Source organism: Cebidichthys violaceus, unplaced genomic scaffold (assembly GCF_023349555.1).
Source record: "Cebidichthys violaceus isolate CVI_PGR_0920_01 unplaced genomic scaffold, fCebVio1.0.p SCAF_2, whole genome shotgun sequence".
Lineage (NCBI taxonomy): Eukaryota > Metazoa > Chordata > Actinopteri > Perciformes > Stichaeidae > Cebidichthys > Cebidichthys violaceus.
Genome location: NW_027176372.1, coordinates 21896062 through 21917587, shown reverse-complemented (window position 1 = coordinate 21917587; position 21526 = coordinate 21896062). Strand labels below are relative to the sequence as shown.

Sequence of the window (21526 nt, the reverse complement as noted above, 5' to 3'; positions counted from 1 at the left end):
ATATAAAACACAATTTTATACAATATATATAGTAGGGGTCCCTGCTCCAACTCCCTATCAGTTTGGGGGTCCTTGGAATGAAAAACGTTGAAGACCCCTGCCTTATAGCAACAATGTAACTTGCTCATACATTGCTTTCAGAAAAGGAAACATTTGTAAAATTATTCTATTTTCATGAATGAGAGGGTGTGGCTGAGCATGAGCGTGGTGAATGGTGTCGGCATTGTTGCTTTTTACTCGCTAAAAAGTCACTGTTGCATCTGACCCCCGCTGACCCACTGACCCACTCGAGGCTCAGACGAAACAGATTCAAATGGAACAAATCAACAATATGTTTGCATTTCAATTCAAGGACATTTTAATACTTATTAAGAACAGTCATACATCGCCCCTGTTTATTCACTATGTGTCTCTTTGCTAACACCTGCCCCCGATTTGTCCCAAACAATCAATTATTGATTTCCTTTATTGCAAACACTAGAAATGTGTGTAAAATGCAAATTCTAATGATCATGTATTAACATTTAGTTTAACGTTACTGTGAGGAACTTAAACTGGTTATGAAACAGTTTCAATGTAATACTGATGCCTCTATATGACTTACATAAGTGAACAAGACCATCAGCGAAAAGATTGACTATTTCTATATAGTTTTGGTCAATGCTCGTCATCGGTGCCACCGGGTCGGTCCTTCTGCTCAGACTCCAGCCGGGCCTATGGCTGCTACCAGCCGTGTATCGTTGGGCCTCACTGGAGGGAAGGGAGCCACTGGACTTTTGGCCACAGGGACCAACACAAAATAAAAGCTTTTTGCAGGCCTAGCAATTTTAAACCACACATAGTGTCAAACTGAAACAAAAATGAATTGAGTTGTACAACAGGTGTTTTATTAAAAAAAATCAATTATGAGTGACAAAAATGTCTAACATCACAATGTAAAGAACATTTGGATTTTCTCTTACTCAAATTTTGAGTAATTGTTTAAGATTAATCCCACAAATAATAATACTGACGCAAAATTATATTAAAAATAATGATAAATAGATATTCTTGGTTCATCCAGGCAAAATCACAAAACATAGATGTTGTCTCTATTCTACGATAATCTGATTTTAGGACTCCTTCCTGCAGCATTCTATGAACATACTAGATGTTCATTCTTCTTGGTGGCTTCTCTTCACTCATGTTCTCTTGTGTCAGAGAGTACAGACACTCCTGTGGTAACTCCCTGTTATTCTTCCATCTTCTAGCGCCTCTTGAGGGGAAATCCAGCGCTGCATAGTTCACTGCCGCCGCTTCACCGTCCTGCAGATGATGATTATGATTGTTAGATGTTAAAGCTGTAAGACCAGAACCAATTTATACTGGATTTAATATTAAACATTAAAAGATTGCTGATTTATATATTAACCAAATTATTGAAAACAACGTTTTAAAGCAGTTAGTGTAGTGTTTCACTAAAAAATGACAGAACGTGGCCTCTGAACATAATCCAGGCAGCAACTATGTTATTGGGAAACCAGTTTATTAGTTTATGAATGTAATTTCTCAGAGACAGGGTAGAGTGAGGAGCTGCATCACATTTCAGGAGTAAAAATAACAAGCAACAATAATTTACATCCATTTATACTAAATATGTGATGGATGCTGAAAAACACAAGAATCTGACTTTTAAGCAAGTGCAGAAAAGTGACATATGTTGTTCAGTTATAGGTGTTCATTATTCAAATGATATTTAAATTATATTTACTACATTGCTTGGTTGATCCTCCGCTGATCTGTCATGCTGAGCATGATTGGAAGCTTCTCCTGTTAATGAAAGCAAGACAATAAAATCAATAAAGTTATTTTTGTCATTTCACTTTAATGTCTTTAATCGCAGGACTACCAACTAACTGATGACATAAGATTATGATTACATTTCAAAACCATTGAAATTACTGGAGAAACTGGTTGAAAGAATATCAGTGCTGGCACCTTAACCTTTTAAAAAAACGAGGCCTATTTTCAGGCCTCAGCTCGAAAAAAGATACAAAATAAATAAATAATTTTTAATAATAAAAAAAAAAAAAAAAAAATTATATATATTTGATATGTGAAAAGTCATGGAAATATCAGTATATATGTTACAGGTTAACATAAGATTAAGATAGAACACAGCACAACTTGGAAAATTCTAAAGGTCGCTGGGGAAAAACAGCAATTTCAGGATATTTTTTTGGGGAAATTATGGAAATCCAAGATTTAAAATATTTCCAGCTCTTATAACAACTGATAAAGGCTCTCTATACACATTTATACATAGATACAGTGAAACATTCATAAAATATAGAGCATATAAAATTGCAAAACTGATGAAATATTCCAATATTTGAATAAAAAAAATTTTTTTAATTAAAAAACACTCTATATCACTTTTGTTTATCACTCCTGATGTTCAATGAATCAAAAGACAGAAGATTGGGCTTTTTTGTGTTTTAAGCTCTTTCTAAGCCCTTTTTAGTTGTTTAGTTTATGGTCACATACTGCTTCAGATTCAGCCCACTCTCTCTGTTCAGGGCTGTATCTCAGCCCCCCTTTCTCCGATTTTCACCATTGAGACCTCCTTCGAACCGTAGAAGCCAATAGAATTGCCTGGAATTAAAAGCTAGATGATTGACAGCACTATTAGCCAATGGGAATGATAAACGTCCCATCTGATGGCAGATCTGAAATCTAATTTGCTGAGCTTCCAACCCTCCCAAGAAGCCGAGGAGTGTTGGAGAGACACGAATCGAACGGATTCACACGGAGCACATGCAGCTGGACATACTAAGTAGTGGAAGTACGGAGATATTTCATTTTTTCGCTGAGATTCGACCAAAAGTGAGTACAATATTCGATGAAAGCTGTGTGACTTTTTTGTGTTCGAAGCTGAATAGCTCTGCAATGGTTTACCGGAGAGAGAAATGGAAATTATGTCCGTAATCTCCGTCAAGCGGACATGCTTTTCCATGCTGCATGTTTGTGGGTAGCATGTTGCTAACGGACAGTAGCAGCTGTTTTCTCCGGTCTTTTCCAGTCATATCGAGTTATGATTTATGATATTTTGTTATTTGTTTGCTTGGCTGATGGGAGATGTGTTTGTCTCATGTAGAAGTGACCTAGTTCATGTTGTTCCCAGGACGCTGAGGTTTCTGCAGAACTATAACATCATTATATTCGTTCTTCGTGGGTTCTCTGCCAGTTACTTTTAACACAAAACTCTCTAAGTTTTTATGTACTACGTCCCCCAATTGGGGGACCCTCAGGCTTAAATTAGATAATGTATCAAATAATCCACACACTCACGATGAACCTACCTTTGCAATGTTTACAAACTGGCTTTTGATTTCTGGAGATAATTAGAGCTGCAATCACAATTACACAGCAGCCCAGCAGCGTCCCAACCACAATGAGGGATGTGTACAGTTCTGGTTCTGGAAGGAGGAAAAAAATCCCAGAGAGACACTTAAAAAAAATAACTAAAATGTTAATACTTTTACACCGTTATGAATTGATAACAGTTGTCTTCAGCTACATAACTGACTGTGAACTCCGAAGGTAGTTTCATGCAGCGCTCATCAATTGTACCTAACTTGTCTTTTAGGTATACGCTCTTGTTTGCCTCACCAGACATGTTTGTCTATAACAGGAAAAACTGAAAGCAAAACCAAGTCATTGTTCCACAGCACCAGGAACTTTTTGTCCAATTGGCAAATGCTACTTTTCGCCCTTGTAGCTCCTGTGGCATGACTCTATATATGGTAATCTCGGTCTGTTGGTCCCAACACTTTGGTCAACAACTGTTGGATGGATTGCCATAATATTGTAGACATTGTAGACTTTGAATGATGATGTATCTGCATGGGAACCATGTGTAAGCTGTGGCTCAGTCCATTAATCACAGAGTTGGCGGAGTTCGGTCAAAATTTTAATTTGTCCCACGATGAATGTTGTTTAGTACTAATTAGCATTAGTTATTATTAAATCAGCATGTTAGCATGCTGATTCAAAAGCATTGATGTGCCTATACAGCCTTACAAAGTAGCTAGCACGGACATAGTCTTGTTTAGATTTTGTGGTTTTCATCTATAAATGTCTTTTGTTAATTAAAGCAACAAGGTCTGGCTTGACCTTCACAGAGTTCAGGATTAAGACTAAACTAACACAATTAACCAAACAATTTAAGAATATTAATAAAAAAATACAAAACATAAATAAATCAACTTAATCAATAATCTCGCACAAGAACACTGTTATGTCTCTCTTCACCCACACTGCCATTGTAATTTCAGCTAGAAAGAAAACAAAAAAAGCTATATTTGGACAGCTTAACTTTTGTCATAAACATACAGGTAAAAAAAAAAAAGTACCCTTTTTAAGCATTAAAAGCAGTGGGCTGCTGTAAAGTACCCGGGGAACTACTTGGGGTTCAGTGTCTCGCTCAAACACACTTATATGCGGACAATAGGAGCCAGGGATCGATACGCCAACCTTGTGGTTAAAGGACGACCCGGACTTTACCAGACTAGATTGTATTAATGCAATAATTCAGATACAGAGAAAGGTTGCAGTCACTGACACACATCACAACAACAAATGATCATACAAAGCACACAGGAGAGCGGCAGAGAAGCCACGATGGGAGAAAGAGTACTGCAGGAACTGGAGAGAAAACACGGACACACAACTAACAAAGGAGAGGAAGAGTAGCGGAGGACCCCAGCTGCACTAGAGAGGCCCTGAACATGTGTTGCCACAATAAGTCCACCACAAGTAGCCCGTAAATAGAATTAACTAATTCAGTCGTTTCCAACCATTGTGGTTTGTGGCCCTTTGAAACACAAATTCAACTCACCACCCCTCATCTAGGGGTACATACAGTATGTCTTACTGTGAGCACTTCCAGCTGATCTAATCTAAATCATTTTTAGAGGCCTGAAGAGGTAAAACTGTCCAGTATTTTACAAGAAAGAAAGGCAAAGTCCTAAAAGCAAGTACTTTAAGGAGCGGAAGAATGTTTTTGTTTCCCTTATCAGAGCTGTACTTAGATTGCAACAGAATAATAATCAGTATTGATGCATTATAATTTAAATAAGACTTTAAAACGTACTTGTCTCCACTTTGGTTCCTTCACCAAACAGGATCTCTCCACATGTGGCCACAGCACAGTAGTAAGTCCCAGCATCAGAGGTCTGTATAGTTTTGGACAGACTGTAGTCACAACTTCTTCCTTTTTGTTTATCACTGTTATTGTAAATTAATCCTGGATGAGATTCCCCTGATCCAGATCTGAACCAGTACACTCTGTGTTCATCTGGACACTGGACTCTGTTTTCTTTGTTCATGGAGAGAAGTGAACACTGGAGAGTCACCGAGTCGCCCGGCTGGACCGACTCAGTCTCAGGACTTTGTTTCACGTAGAAAGATCTCTGCTGATTTTTAAAGTCTGTATGATTCACAAAAAGGCAGTTAACATGTGGATTGTTTGACAAAGCAGCGAGAAAAATCACTGAAATGAACATATTTTACCTTTCACAGCCAAAAGTGTTCCATTTATGATTTTCATCATGTATGCCGATCCTGCTTGACAGAAGTATGTTGCTTCATCTTCTTTGCTTACATTTCTGATGTCAAGAACATATTGATCGTTCACTTTTGTGACTGAGAATCTTGACTTGTCAAATTGTTCTTCAAGTGTTATTTTGCTATAAGTTCCTACTGCAACAGTTTGGACCATATAGCCAAACTTCAGCTTATACCAGAAAAACAACCCGACTTCATTTTCAAGGAATGTACATGACAGAGTCAAATTATCACCAAGCTCAAGCACAGTCCAAGAGATCTGGTGAGGAACATCTGCAGTTTGAACCAAGGCTGAAGAAAAAGGACAAAACAGTTACAAGGACAGAACGGGGCAAAAACTACGAACAGAAGACAATGAAATGCAACCTACTATACAACACAATTGCATACACAAAAATACAAAATGAAATACATCAAGACAAGACAAAAATACAAAATGTTTTTGTTGTATTTTAGAACTCATTTTAAAATTGAAAAGTAAAGTTACACTCACACAATGTACTGAGAAGAATCAAAGCAGCCAGTCCTGTGATCATCGTGATGCAGAGCCCTTCTCCTACACAACTGAAGCCGTCTCACAATGGAAGATTTAGTCACAAGGTGATCAAGGTTAACAAAGTGGAAATCCTACTGACTGGCTGAAACATAGAAAATGCACTTCCTGTTAAATTTTGCAAGCCCCTGACCCATTTGCAGTGACTGTAAGGCACACAGTTACATTTCCTTCATTATGTTTGATACAATCATACATAAAAACAGATACAAATATTTAAAACTATGTATTATTTTTTTTTATGATTTATTTTGTGGTGCTATAAGTACACAGGGATGACTTCATTACGATTAAGACAGAACTCAACTTGATCAACAACAGAACTGAGATATAAAATGGGCAAAAGACAAATATCCTGGAGTTGTAGACACCAGAGAGGACTGCTTGTATTCATCTTGTATTATTAATGCATAACAATCATTACTAATCTAAAGCCATAGAGTAGTATCAAAGCAAAGGGAAAACTGTGAAGTGAAGGACAGGATATTGATAGTACTCATAATAATTTAATTTGAGTATTATGTTAAAAAATAATTTGGTGTGGGTCGACACATTCTTCAGGTGTTGAGGTTTTTCTGGGTCAGTCTGATTGGTTTGTAGAGTTCAGGGGAAAAGGCATAAAGCCGCCTGGAAGAAATATGTGTTTAAAATAGCTGAATTCAAAATTCAGAGCATTTCTATTGGATCTCAACGGCCCACAACATGGCGACGGATGAGCCAGCGGCTCGCAGCTAACGGTGCTAACGGTGCTGCGCCTCCATGATGGCGCTGTCGATCGGGATTACGTTATCGGCTGTAACCGCCGTATGAAAACAGTTCAGAGCGGCGGCCATGAATTAGCACGCACTGACATGCACTAAATGACACGAGCGGCCTAGCTATGTCAACATTCTGTGCTCAGGTAGACATTACTCCACTATATCTTTACATAGCAAATAGTTGTTTGCTGCTTTATTAATGCTCTGAATATCGTAAACCTGTAGCATTGAGAGTAACGCTCTGCTCGTCCACAGAAATGCTCTGAACCTTTAGCTGCTGCAGGGTTGCTAGTGGTGGACGGCTGTGACGGTTGGGTAGGTGGCACCTTGCATGGTAGCCTCTGCGATCACTGTATGAATGGGTGTGAATGACATGTACTGTTAAAGCGCTTTGAGTGGTGCTATACAAGTCCATTTCCCATCCATTTACCAAATGGATGGGAAATCCAACAACATAAATCCAACAACATAAAAGTACTATTTACAACTTAATGTAACCCGAAGGCTGCAGCGACAAGAACATGATACCTCACTGGCTTCCTGCCCACAAACAGCAGAACACCCATCATCATGTCCCCAGAGGACATGAAATAATGTTAGAATCATGTTTGTGTCGAGGCTTTTGAAATAGAAAGCAGGCAGTGAACACAGAGATTTGTGTTCATTGAGACAGTTTCTCCTCACACCTATATGCACATCAGGTAGCCATCGTTGTGCTTTGATGATAAAAGCTTGCTGTATATGTGTCCGTTGGTGGGCTTTACCACTTCAGAGTCATCTTCTCATCTCAGGAACTAAGTGGCATGTGAGACTCTGTCTACATGTTACATAAATAGAGCTGAAGTAACCTACTTAAATCTGTCTTTCCTCTAAAAATACAGATACCACAGGTTTCTTTTTCATAAAAGAGATTAGTGGTTTACAGTAGTTGCATTAGATTACTGCAGAGAGCTTTTATATCTAGATGGGAACAAAAAGAGCATTTGAAATAGTTTCTGAAATGTGTTTTATTCAACACTGGTCTTTTACCTTGTTTATTTCACAGCACTGCGGTGGTGCTATTTGCATGTCAATGTCTGTGAAACAAGCAAAGCCACACACAGGGGCTAAACTGTAGGCTGTGGCTGGCCATTTCTCTGCTCTGACAGACCGCAAAGCATGTTTACTCAGAATGTTCTTGGGCTTCAACAGGATATGTATCTAGGGTGCAAGAAGCCTCCGTGGGATAAATATAGCAAAAGTCGTTAACATGATAGTTTGGGATTCTGCTCTCCTGGATGTGCGCTCGTTTAGTTAAATCAATATCTAGAAAGTAACCACTCAACCTCATGCAACCAGAATTGCTTTTAAATAGTAGATTGTGTTTTTTTTAATTGTTGTTTTATAACCATGATTGGTATTAAAAAAAGTATAAAAAAATGTCTCATGATACATTTTATAACATTTAAGGTTTATGGGAACAATGTCCTGAATTGGAGGTTAAATTAAGGCTACATTCACACTAATACGTTTTTGTTTAAATTAAAACAATCTCCGTCCACACTGGCGTTTCAGCATCGTTTTCCATTCACACTAGCATGCCCGACTATCACATATTATTAATATTATAGTACTCTTTAATAATAAAAGTTTGTGCTTGATACTTAAGATCTTCCTCTATAATCTTCTTCTTTATATACGTTTTTCATATTACTGCAAGTGCAATACGAGTAATACCTGCTTTAAGTAGTAGTTCTACTGTTTTATTTGGTGAGATAAAACAGTAAGGCTAGCAGGTGTCATTTTTACAGAAAGAAAGCGGAGGGTTGAGTAAAGATCAACCTACAGGACAAAGGAAAAGGTGTCTAACAGCAGCTGCCACAAAGATGTAGGTGGGACCAGTGACTGAGCAGCACTCTTCCTCTTCTCAACAACTAAAGAAGAAGAAAACCACATCCCCCAACTACTGCAGTGGAAACACTCTGTGGTATCACTGCCTAGGTACGTGTCTGTGCCTGTGTGTGTCCGTTCCTGCAAGCTGCTATTGTCAAAAAGTGTAAAAGTGCTCTGAAACTAAATGTTCAGAGCACATTGTCAAGAAACGAAATAGCCCCGATAGATTCACACCTCATTTTGACCACACAACCACACTGATGCTTCCATGTGTCATAGTTTGTTTGTCACTGTGTGGGTGAAAAGCATCAACCAAAGAATCTCATATAAATGACTACATTATTTTATGGACAGTGAAACTATTTTATGAGTTTCTGTTATATCGTTGTGTCCATTCTTTCTTTTCAACATCCATCGCAGAGAGACAGGAAGTCGAACAGTGAGTGGATGTGATGCATCAGAAAGTATGAGCCGAACTCACACCAACGATGTCTTAATATGTGTCATGAATTCTAGCCCACTGATTCCCCTGAACTTGTTCCAAACTAAACACATCTATTGTTTAGTTTCATTTTAAATGCCATGCGTTGTGTTGGCGGCAGTTTTAGTGAAGTGAACCTACAGTAGTTCTTGTTGTTTGAAGTAACTTGTGTTTAAATTCCAAGGCAAGAAACAGACTACAACGGACTGTCAGGTCTGCAGAGAGGATCATTGGTTCCAGCCTGCCCTCCGTCCTGGACCTGAACACCTCCAGAGTCAGGAAACGGGCTGGAGAAATCACTGCAGAGCCTTCACACCCTGGACACAAGCTGTTCCAACTCCTCCCCTCTGGTAGGCGCTACAGAGCACTGTACGCCAAAACCACCAGACGCAGGAGCAGCTTCTTTCCACTGGCCGTCACTCTGATGAACAATTAATAATAAATCATACTGCACTACTACCTCTGTTTGCACTATTACCACCATTTGCACTATCACCTCAATTCCTGCCGTTGTTGTTTATAGGTTTATGTTCACAAGTGTATTTATATATATATATATATATATATATATATATATATATATATATATATATATATATATACACTTTTTTGGGATATATATACTTATATTGTATATAGCTGTTAAATGTTTATCTGTTCTACTTTTTTGCTGCCCTTTTTTATTCTTTATAAAAAAAAATCTTGTTTATTGTGTTTGTACACTGAGAGCGGAGTGGAAACCGGAGTCAAAGTCCATGTATGCGTACGTATACATGGACTACAACAACATAATAGATACATTTGAATAATGATGATCGCTTTAATTGGCAGCAATCATCAGATCTGAAGGCCTGACTAATTGGATCCCTTGTCTTCTGTTAACAAATACTCTGGTGCCACCTGGTGAAACAATACACAATATGTGTGTGTGTGTGTGTGTGTGTGTGTGTGTGTGTGTGTGTGTGTGTGTGTGTATATGAGGATGAGGAGCCGCCTGAGAATCTTTATCTGTTTTAAATATATGAGTTCATTTGAGGTATTTGTTTGAGTCAGTCAATCAACATTTGGTTGATTGAAAAACAAGTCACTCGTTTTGACTTGTTTGACTGGTGACTTGGCTGTTCCTTCCCCAAATAAGAGCTGTAATGGTAATTTTTTACGTAGTATATATTTCTACTCTGTATATTGTATTCATGCATAAGTCATTTTGCTCTGGACTTTGTTGAACTTCACCGTGTCTCTGTTGTGCAAAAGAATAATTCTCCCTTGCCTGTTCACATAGATAACTAACTGTGTTGTATGAGAATGTTCCATGCCGAGGCCTTTGGGCCGCTTGTTTTGGTTGCTGACCGTTTGTTTTTGAATGTTGTTCCTATCAGTCTGAGACCAAAAGTCTGAGACCGAAACGTCTGTAACATCGGCCATCGGCCCCCACCTTTGCTCATTCTGTATAAAGAAAGCTTGTTCACTTTTTTCGAGGTTCTTCCTCACTGGCACTGTACGCATTCTGTTGTGATGATTGAACCTTCTCTGCGCAGAGAATAAATTCTTAAAAGACAACCTGGTTTTTGGTATTGTGTATTTCAGCATTAGAAGACTCACGCAAAGCGGGTATAGGATTTTTTTTCCACCACAGAGCTGATTCATGATAATCATTTTTCGATCAAGCCTGACTAATTGGATCCCTTATCTTCTAATAACAAATACTTTGGTGCCACCTGGTCAAACAAAACACCTTTAATTCCCTGTAGACCTACTGCAATGTAGGCTGTGCTGCTTCTCTATAAAAACTCACATTTAATATGTGAAAATGTACATTTTTACTGTAACCTTCATGTTTTCAATCAGTGTGTCGCAGGATGTTTGCTGGTCCGCCTTAAAGATCAGTCCACCTTAAGCCTGATTGGACCCCAATAGGCACCAGGTGTAGCTCATTATGTTCCCTGTATATATGTGTATATATATGTGTATATATAAAGTTCCCAGGCTGTGTAAACCACTGCTCCTCATCCCATACGCCTGTGGTGAGAGTTCATTTGAGGTATTTAGTATTATTGCTACTTTTTAAATGCGTTGGTTGATTTACTGACTTGTTTTAATGTTGTCTTTCCTTGACTGCAGGAAACGTGTGCCTGCTCAAGCTGGGGCTGTGTTCATAGTGAAATATCAAAACTGATTTTATTAGGTTTGAGTGGATGTTTCCCTAATTTTCTCCCCCAGATTAATGGACTGTGACCCTGATTCTGGTCAGTGGCTACTAGTGGAAAGTTTAACGCTACATCTCGGTAGTTTATCTTTAATCTCACTAAATTAAACGGTATTCATTTTTGTCCAAATGGTGTTTATTCCATTTCAACACACACTAAACCTTTTAATAAAAGTAGTGTTCTTTGCTGTTCCTTCTGAGATGGTTCCATCCTCTGGTCACAGGTGTTCATCATTCACCATAAAAACTGTTAAAAGTAACTCTTAACACATGGCTCATTTAAGCTCCTGTCTGCTGTAAAACATTGTTTTACATTTTTAATTAAGACTTGTAGTTTTAAAGATGATATAAAAAAAAATAATAATCCACACTAATGTAAATCAAGCAGACACAAAGTTTTTCGTTAATTTGCAGTAAAAAACTTGACCTTACTTTCTCGCAGTACGGTTACTTATAATGTATTTCAAGAATGTAGCAAGGTTAACGTGCCAGTCAACACTAAAAAAAGTAAAGTTAGACCTTTCATGTATGCTTGTAATGGCATTTTTAAAAAGAACCGTTCAGCCTTGACAGTGTGGAAGTATTTGATCTATATGGAGAAAGTGACTGTTAATCTCCACCTAAAGAATTAATACGTTTACTGTTGTGTGATGGGAGACAAATGTAAATCTGAGGAGTGAATAGGTAGCTGGTTGTTCCTGAACAAGAAGTCATGAGTTGCCGTAACGCTCAGAGCATGTTAGAGTAAATACAAGGACGGGTTTCCGGTACATTCCACCACGTGCTTGTTGACGCTCTTATTGTTAACATGCTTTTTGCATTTAGTGATCGACTGTCGGCACACTGCCAGCAGAGGAGCGTCTCTCGTTTGACTTTCATCAAAGCAGAAGTTGGTTAATATTAACTACAGTTATCAACTCATACAGGTGAACAGTGTTGCTTTGTTGCTATAAAGATACATTTATTGCCACCACACCCTTTCTCTCTGTGTCTACAGTGAGACAGTTAGTGCCTGCTATAGGGCCAATCCCTTTTCTATGAGGGCGTACACCTCCTCAGTGCTCTCAGAGAGCACAGGCACAGCACAAGAAAGGGCAGATTACACATTTTAATCTAAATCATGGCAAAGCACTGGCACATGGTGTATCTGTTGAGTTTCTGGAACCTCCAGACTCTTAATGTTGCAGCTTTCAATGTGGACACCCAGAGTGTGCTGCAGAGAAATGGAGACCCAGGAAGCCTGTTTGGATTTTCTGTTGCCTTCCACCAGCAGCTGAATCCGGCCAGAAAGAACCTGTGAGTGAGAATGATTTTTGTTTGAGCAAATTAAATCAAACTCTGCGTCTAAACACTTGAGGTGTTTTTCCCCCAGATTGCTGGTCGGAGCGCCACGATCAAAACACCAGAACCAAGTAAATGTTACAGGTGTTGTTTACCGGTGTGAGCTCACTAAAACATCCGAACGCTGCCAGCCCATTGAGTTTGATAATGAAGGTTTGTTTGTCTATCTTTGTATTGATAAGATGTATTCAATTACAATAATTGCACATACTTTACGTGTGTGTGTGTGTGTGTGTGTGTGTGTGTGTGTGTGTGTGTGTGTGTGTGTGTGTGTGTGTGTGTGTGTGTGTGTGTGTGTGTGTGTGTGTGTGTGTGTGTGTGTGTGTGTGTGTGTGTGTGTGTGTGTGTGTGTGTTATATGAATGTAACATTGTTTTTTTGTTTTCGGGGGAATCTGTTGTGTCTCAGGCTCCTCCGGGGGAAGAAAAAAAACCCAGGCACTGTTGGGCCTTCTTTTGAATTAAACATACGATAACCTTATAAATAAAATACATTGTTAAAGCCATTTTTGGCTTATGAATAGCAAAGCAGTAGTGTCACGTTTCTGATGTCTGTGAGTTGTTCGCTGTTCCACCAAAGCGTCCTCTCCCTTCTAAAGGGGCCATTTTACTGCAGAGAGAGTACTTTTACTTTTGATGCTTTAAGTACATTTTGCAGATAATACTCCATTGCATTACAGGACTTTAGATGCAGGACTTGTTCTATTGTAATATTGGAGTACTAGGTCTACTGAATGTAATTCTACTGACATTACCGCCACACGGTGAACTCAACATGTTTATTTTTCCAGAGTTCCTCGATAGTAAAGGCATGAACAACCAGTGGATGGGAGTTAGAGTGACGAGCCAAGGTCCTGGTAAAAACGTACTGGTGAGCAAACACTCCTCGTTTAGATAGCAATAAAAAAAAAAAAAATCCAACAGTTATTTCATCATCCTTCCTTTGTAGACTTGTGCTCATCGATACCAGCAGTGGAGCCCGAGTCCGAGCCTTTACGTCCCTCGCTTGGTGACTGGTCAGTGTTACCTCTTAGGAGACGACCTGCAGGTCGGGAAGGAGGAGAGGACGTGGAGGAGGGTGGTTTGTGACTCTGAACACTTGATGAGTCGTTCGAAAAGCCAAGACTGGTTTGCATACTGCCAACAGGGCCATGGAGCATCTTTTGCAAAGGACAACACATCTCTGTTATTTGGAGCACCAGGAGCGTATCATTGGAAAGGTAAATTAACAAGCATACAGTACATGCCGAAAACATTTTTTTTTGGTATTTTTATACATTTGCACTTGTTATAATAAACTCAACTTGCCATGCACGATGACTGGAGGCCAGGGGCCACTTAAGAAACCAACAGATGTATCAGATAAAATTAATAAGGCTCATAACTCATCTTTTTTTTTTTTTTTGCAATTATCTATTTTCAAATGACTGAGTTATTATTCGGGGCTTAGCCCGGAGCTCTCTCGAAGTCTCTGCTGAATCCTCCTCTGGCACTTTGTAAACAACTCTGTCTGTGTTCATGCTTTTTATGCACTCTGGCACCCTTATTAACATTAATATTGCAAAAACAACAGCAGCCCCCAACCCACTGGTTTGTGATGAAGATGTAAATGTACTTTATGTACCCATGTACTTAATTTTTTTTTTTTTTTTTATAGAATTTCCTTGTTTTGGCCCACAATGACATGAATTTCAACTTGCACGCTGACACATTAAAATACTGCATATTTCTCACTGTTTTGGAGGAATCGTACGAATGGAGCCCTTGGATAACATGGACATAGTACCCAGTGCAGAGCCTCGTGAGACTGGGGATATTGACCAGTTTAACTCAAAACTCATTCCTCTCGAAAGAAACAGCTACCTGGGTCAGTTTCGAGTCTGGTCTGAGTCCGTACCTTCAAAGTCTATCTTTATTCCTTTTTATACGATGTAACATCCCCCTGAACAGCGTCATTCTGTCTCCAGGATTCTCCATTGACTCTGGTATGGCCCTCCTCAGACAGGGGGAGCTGACCATCGTATCAGGAGCACCCAGAGGTGGTTACAGCGGCCAGGTGGCATTTCTTAAGGCAGACCCTGAGGCAAAGAGAAATGTGTCCGTGGAGTTAATCCTCTCTGGTCCAGGCCTGGCCTCCTCCTTCGGCTACGATGTGGCTGTGGTGGATTTCAATGGTGATGAGTAGGTTTACTTCAGACTTCTATTTAAACACTGTTTTGCTTTTTGCATTGTCAGGTTGGTAAGTCCATCAATCCTACAGTTTGGTTCAAAGTAAAATCCCATAATAATGAAAGTCTACACTGACATGATATTTGTATGAATAGTCATGGTTACAAGAGGATGTTTCCTCGTGATTTATTTACTCCATGACCTTTTATCAGCACCAGCTTTAGGTAAAAAATTGCCTATAGAATTTGCCAGATTTTCGTGGAATTTGTTGCATTTATAATAGTCCTCAGTGGATGAATCTTCAAGTTTTAGTGCTATTTGCACACAATAAATATTCAAATAATATCCTAATCTGATGGGAAGCTAGACATGAATTTGCTGACCACATTTTCCATCTTAGGCACTTTTTTTACAGCTTTATTCTAGCAACACGATGCGGACAAAATGTGAATTTTTTTCAACACAAAAATCTGATTTTTCCTGTTTGCAGTTCATGCCATCACCTTTCCTCCTTTTGCAATTTTTAATTATATAATTTAGCCCATTAATATTCAGAGATTTGTCATGCTGTCACAGACATTTTCTACACAATTCATATAACTAATTTCTCCCTGTTTGTTCTAATCGTTATGAGACTGTTGTTAGTGTTGTGTATTGTGTTGTCTTGGTGTGTGCAGCTGGGAGGACCTCGCTGTCGGAGCGCCGGAGTTCTTCGTTAAAGATGGTTTGGTTGGAGGAGCGGTCTACATCTATATCAACGGCAAAGGAAAAAACTGGGAGAAAATTGTTCCAACTCAACTTCTTGGACATAAAGACTCAATGTTTGGCCTCGCGGTGGAAAACGTAGGAGACATCAATCAAGACGGTTATGGAGGTTGTGACATTTTAATATCAAATGTATCATACACTTCCTAAACAGACAGTCGTTTTATATTTCTTGAATAACAGAAAGGCAGAACACACAAATGCTTCGTCTACATGTGGTTATTATGCAAAAAAAAGTTTTTAGTTTATAAGAATCCATTTAGGACTTTCTTATGTGGACAGACTGTACTATCTTTGCCTCTAACTCGTGTTGTTGTCCTCCCACTTTGTGTTCGTTAATCTTTGACAGATGTTGCCGTGGGGGCACCTTACGACGGTTCTGGTCGAGTATACCTTTACTACGGTTCATCCGACGGCATCAACAAAAAGCCAGTGCAGGTGAGGTTCTGATCATCAATTCAAATCTGTGATTGAACATCATTGTATATCATCGTATTTTGATCTCTTCAGGTACTTTCATCGAGATCCAATGAAGTTACTCTGTTTGGATATTCTCTGTCGGGCAACTTGGACGTGGATAACAATCAGTACCCTGACCTGGCTGTGGGATCTCTGTCTGACTCTGTCTTTGTGTTCAGGTCATTTTACAGCACAAACATTTGGAGATAAAGATAAATATATCAGTTAGATTTTTATTTAATTGACTCATTTTTATTTTCTTTGCTATTGTCTTATGTCAATTTGTTTTCGACATCTTTTCCTTTTATCCTCTTCCTGTTGTGTTTTTAATATTTTTCATATCTATTTTTGTATAAGGCCATCTTGGATGTAGACACTGTTAGAAGGGCCATATTAATAAATGGAATCGGGGCCAAAACATAACAAACAACTGTTGTGTTTCATCATAACATATCTCAAATTAAGTTCTATCAACACCACAGTCATTTTAGTTGTCTGTTTTTAGATCAAGGCCAGTGGTCAGTGTCAGCAGCTCTCTGAAGGTGACGCCCACTGAAATAGACGTCACAAAGGAACAATGTGACGAACGCACATGGTAAGATGTACAAAAACACAAATGTCAACATGATCCAACTGAACCCGTAAAGGCTTTTGATCCTACGTGTCTTTTGAACGAACTTGTGTGAAGTTATTTTGCAGCTCAGGCGTGCTTTGCCTACACGGCACATCCAGCATCGTTCAACCATAAACTGAGTAAGTATTCTTCAAACATTTGATGTCTTTGTGATATGCTTTTGAAAACAGATGTATGGATATAGTTAAATAACTTTTTTATAGCCATTAAAAACACATTCAATGTCAAACTTAAGGGAATGATGTATTTCTTTTTAGAAATACTCAAGTTTAGAATTAAAAACAAATAAATGTAGTAAACATATAGTTATTATTTGCACTAATAGTATAACTGGCAGTAGATGTTGTAACAGTAGCAGCTCCTGTAATAGAAGTTGTGTTTGCTGTAGTAATACAGGTATTAATGGTAATTGTAACAATACTTTTCGTGACCTTTGTGATGTAGTTTGTCAGACTATAATAAGAGCTCATAGTGAGTAATAACAGCCATACGTATATGTTGGTGTAATCTTGTGTTTCCCCTTACAGTCCTCAACTACACTTTTGAGGCTGATGCTGAGAGGAGAAAAGCGAGGCTTCCACACAGAGTGGATTTTCTCGGTGTCTCTCAAGGAAAACTGGAGCTGCCTGAACAGAAGAGACAAATCTGTACTGACATCCAACTACGACTTCTGGTACCGTTTCATTGTGCATTAAGAGAGAGACCCATCAAACGCCAGGCTGTACACGTAAAACCAAAATAAACCTCCTCTGTCGCAGCGTGATATTAAGGACCGGCTGCACAGCGTCCCTGTGTCCATCACTGTGTCTCTGTGGAGCTCCAGTCAGACGACCGGGACGAGTGCAGATCTGCCTGACGTTACACCCGTCCTCAACCTCTTCCAGCAAAAAAGCATCGTCTCAGAGGTACACGCGTCTGTCTACCTCTGTCTGTACATACCTCTTTGTCAGCACAAACACTGAGACTTTTAAAAATGTGTCTATTTATGTGAGAGATATAAGAAGACATTGGAAGGTAATCTCAGATTTTAAAGGTTGACGAATGTAAAGGAGCTCTTGTTGGTTTTTTTTTTTTTTCACAGATTGTCTTAATAAACAAGGGCTGTGGCACGGACAACATCTGCCAAAGTAACCTGGAGTTACAGTACAAGTTCTGTTCCAGAAAAACACAAAATAATCAAGATGTTTTCAAATCACTCGCAAGGTAAGGGGGGAAAAAAACAGATGAACGAAGCTAGGGAACTACCTTCTGTCCCACTACACAGAGCAATATGTGTGATTGAATCCTAACCCTCTAAACACAAGCTGCATACTCGTGTGGGGTTATGTCGTGTCTGTAGGAAGGACGGTGTTGCAGTCATCACTCCCTCTGAAAAAGACATAGCTCTGGAGATCATTGTGACTAACAGAAACGGGGATGACGCACACCAGAGTCACTCGGTCATCAGCCTCCCGGGTACCCTTCATTACTCCTCCATTGTCTACAGTACAGCATCAGTAGGTATACAAGTACTCTGTAGCGGAAGAACCAGGTCGATAAGCAGGAGTAGTGCAAAGAAGTTTCATTTATCAACAAAAACGTTTGCTGAAAGAAATTGTGATTTAAAATCTCAATAACACTAGATTAAACTGAAGAAAAAGAACGCCAAGCAAACAAAAGCTGCAACCTCACAGCAAGCTGGGTCTTATTTTCATCAATCTACATAGTAACTAGTATTTAAAATAATCAAATATAGATCTGGAGGAAAAAAAAGTATAATTTCTTTATAAAGGAGAAGAATACTCTTTATTCCAACAAAGACAAATGTTCTTGTTTTCTGCATGCATTTGTTCAAAGGACACACAAGTGAGTTGTACAGCCAATGACAAGGGAACACGAGTAGACTGTGAACTGGGAAACCCGCTCCTAAGAGACGCAGAAGTGAGTAGAACTGCTCAGTATCCTCCTCTTGAGCGTAGTAACATTTGCATGTACTGTATCACGGTAACCTTGTTCCTTTCAGGTTACCTTTTATGTCCTATTTGCAACATCCGGCATCTCACTGAGTACGAAAGACGTCAACGTCACACTGCAGCTTGAAACGTAAGTAGGTTAACCGGTTATTGATCAGTGAGCTTTAGATGATTATGAATCAACATGTTGTGTTATATTCCTGTGATGCAGGACGAGTGTGCAGACTATACAACCAGTTGAGGCGTTAGCCAAAGTGGTTTTTGAGCTGGAGCTCCAAGTATATGGGTAGGTACTAGATTGATGTTTTTTATTACCGTTTCGTCATTCAAACATAAACATAAATGACCCAGAGGTGTTTTGTATTTATGCTGTTTTTACATGGAGGATGCCATTTTTTTTTTTTTTTTTTTTAAAAGAGCATTTCACAATAAATTTAGACTTGAAAAGTAGCAAATAATAATAACACTGAGGTCTATTTCTTGTTTAACAGACTAGCCAGGCCCTCTCAAGTGTCGCTTGGTGAAAGCTTGAGGGGTGAGAGCGCCATAACATCAGTGGATGAAATTGGAACTCCAGTTCAATTTGAATTTAGGGTGAGTCACCATTTTTTGCTCACTAGCTTTAAAATGCATTTAATTGTTGTTGTTTTTTTTTACCTCACAAACTGGTCAAAGGAAACCGTTCTAATATCTTATTTGTCTACCAGATAACAAATTTGGGCAGACCGCTGACATCTTTTGCCAACGCGTCACTAAACATCCGCTGGCCGAAGGAGAACTCTGCAGGAAGATGGCTTCTGTACTTGACTCAGATCAGCGGTAAAGGTGTACAGTCTGTCCCCTGCTCACCTGTGGATGAGGTGAATCCACTTAAACATGTAAAGGTAATGAACACCGCCACCTTTCTCTGTTAAATACAAGCAACATCTGTAATAATAAACACTTAACCACATGTTGTTTGATATCGAGGGTTGGCATGACTCCTCAAGGAAAAGACGTGAAGCTGAACATGAAGCGCTCTCGACTGATGGGTTCCCATTTCTTCCAAAAAGAAGGCAATACAAAACATTGGTAAGAAATAATTGTTATAATAAGTGTTGTTGAAGAAAGAATAGGCTGTAGGAACATTTAGTTTGCTTCCATTGTCCCATGTGAGCCTCAGACGTGTTTGTCCTCCCTTTCAGTCCTGCTCAGATGGACTGAAGTGTGTGCAGATACGCTGCCCTCTGCTGGGTTTGGACAGTGCTGCAGTGATGGTTCTGCATTCCCGCCTCTGGAACACCACTTTCACAGAGGTATTTAATTTCTGTAAAAATACCTTCCTCTCATGTCTGAAATGCATCATCTCTGACAGATAGCACTGATGACAATGCCTCAGTTTTGTTGCATTAAGCTCTTGTTTCCAAGAATTATTCAAACTGACTTTGTGGCTCTTTATTGCCAGCCGGTCCAACAACATGAATTGATCTTTGTGTCTCTCCCACACAGAATTACAGCTCTTTGAACTACCTAGACATTGTTGTGGATGCTAATCTCAGTTTGACAAACTCTCCAGAGAATATTGGACTTAAGCCGGAGAAGCTTGGGACAAAGGTAAAACCAAAAGTGTTTTAAAATGGTTAGGTGTTGTTGGAGGACATCTCTACCGTTTGGGCTTAGATAAATGTTTAAATTCCCAGCGTACTTGTGCAGTAACTACCATCACACTGATGTAACTAACAGGTGAACACCCTAAAATGTATATATCCTCAGATAAAACTGACAGTGTTCCTCGAGAGAAAAGCTGAATATTTCACCAAAGTGGCCTGGTGGATAATCGTCCTGACTGTGATCGCATTGCTCCTGCTGTTGGCAGTTCTTGGCTTCTTGTTGTGGAAGGTAACAAAATATAAAATGATTACAGTCTGAAAGCATGACATCACAAGGCACTGACTAAAAACAGCGGATGTTGCGTTGAGCGTCTTCTATTTCTCGTCCTCGTCCTCGTCAGCGTGGATGCATCAACTGCCTCGCTCAGAACAAGAAGCGCTCACACGATGGAGATCCGAACAAAGAGACCGCTCTCCTCAAAGGCTGAAAGGAAAACACAGGAGCCTCAGCGGTATGAGACGCATGCCATGAACACGAGCTGTTAAGAGTTCAATGCTCAAATACCGTTGACTGCTAGTGCAGAATTACATGATGCTGTTGGGACATCTTTGATGCAGAACCTTGTTTTTTTTTTCGTGCTACTTTTGTTAAAATAAAAAAACACAACAGTATACTTTTCTTGAGTTCTTTTTTTTTTTTAATGAAGCAAAAAAAATCACTCGTTTGATACCAAAAAACTGTTACAACATGAAAAAAGTTGTGCTGTACTTTCACCATAAAGGAATGTGCGAGTTGTGGGGATGGATGAGACGTCGTGCTAACAAACAATTTACCTGAAATTCAATGGAAGCATTGGCAGCCACCGCGTCCTAATCTGACTGCCCTCAAAAGCACATACGACTGCAATACTGATGCTTTTGAAATACTGTGTTTTCACTTGTAGTTGTGCAACAAAATACTGTGTTTGTGGTGAAGTCTTATACAAGGTCCCTACTGACAGTGAAGGGTTTCATTCCAAAATGACATTGCTAGTGATTGAAAGTAGGAAGCAAATGTTTCACAGAATTCTAGAATGAAACTCTTCTCTTGCTGTTTTTTTTTTTTGTACAGGTGCAATAGCCCGTTTTGACTAGAAGTGTGC

The 21526-nt window shown here is 39.2% G+C and overlaps 2 protein-coding genes across 5 annotated transcripts; one reads left to right on the top strand and one right to left on the bottom strand.

Annotated features, from left to right (window-relative positions):
• Positions 1–861: 861 nt before the first annotated feature.
• LOC137876006 (uncharacterized) lies at positions 862–6176 on the bottom strand. 4 transcript variants are annotated; one of them, XM_068715535.1, is made up of 7 exons: positions 6101–6176; positions 5554–5898; positions 5397–5470; positions 5135–5216; positions 3342–3458; positions 1751–1809; positions 862–1305 (listed from the first exon to the last, which is right to left on the bottom strand). In XM_068715535.1, exons 1-7 carry the CDS (start codon positions 6141–6143, stop codon positions 1147–1149), a joined length of 879 nt encoding a protein of 292 aa, XP_068571636.1. In that variant the 5' UTR covers positions 6144–6176; the 3' UTR covers positions 862–1146. The 4 variants fall into 4 exon arrangements, with proteins under 4 accessions (XP_068571636.1, XP_068571637.1, XP_068571634.1 ...); XM_068715536.1 differs by having other exon boundaries at positions 5135–5470; positions 5554–5648; positions 5842–5898; positions 6101–6130; XM_068715533.1 differs by having other exon boundaries at positions 5135–5470.
• A 6363-nt stretch (positions 6177–12539) lies between these two features.
• Positions 12540–21056, top strand: LOC137875704 (integrin alpha-6-like). The gene is made up of 25 exons (XM_068715174.1): positions 12540–12773; positions 12850–12971; positions 13608–13687; positions 13766–14036; positions 14561–14683; positions 14784–14997; positions 15663–15859; positions 16100–16188; positions 16261–16388; positions 16715–16804; positions 16898–16962; positions 17371–17516; positions 17602–17748; positions 17925–18046; positions 18183–18339; positions 18680–18763; positions 18846–18925; positions 19007–19081; positions 19287–19389; positions 19503–19679; positions 19765–19866; positions 19980–20090; positions 20284–20388; positions 20548–20673; positions 20786–21056. The coding sequence occupies exons 1-25, from the start codon at positions 12598–12600 to the stop codon at positions 20870–20872; spliced, it is 3177 nt and encodes a 1058-aa protein (XP_068571275.1). The 5' UTR covers positions 12540–12597; the 3' UTR covers positions 20873–21056.
• The last annotated feature ends 470 nt before the right edge of the window (positions 21057–21526 follow it).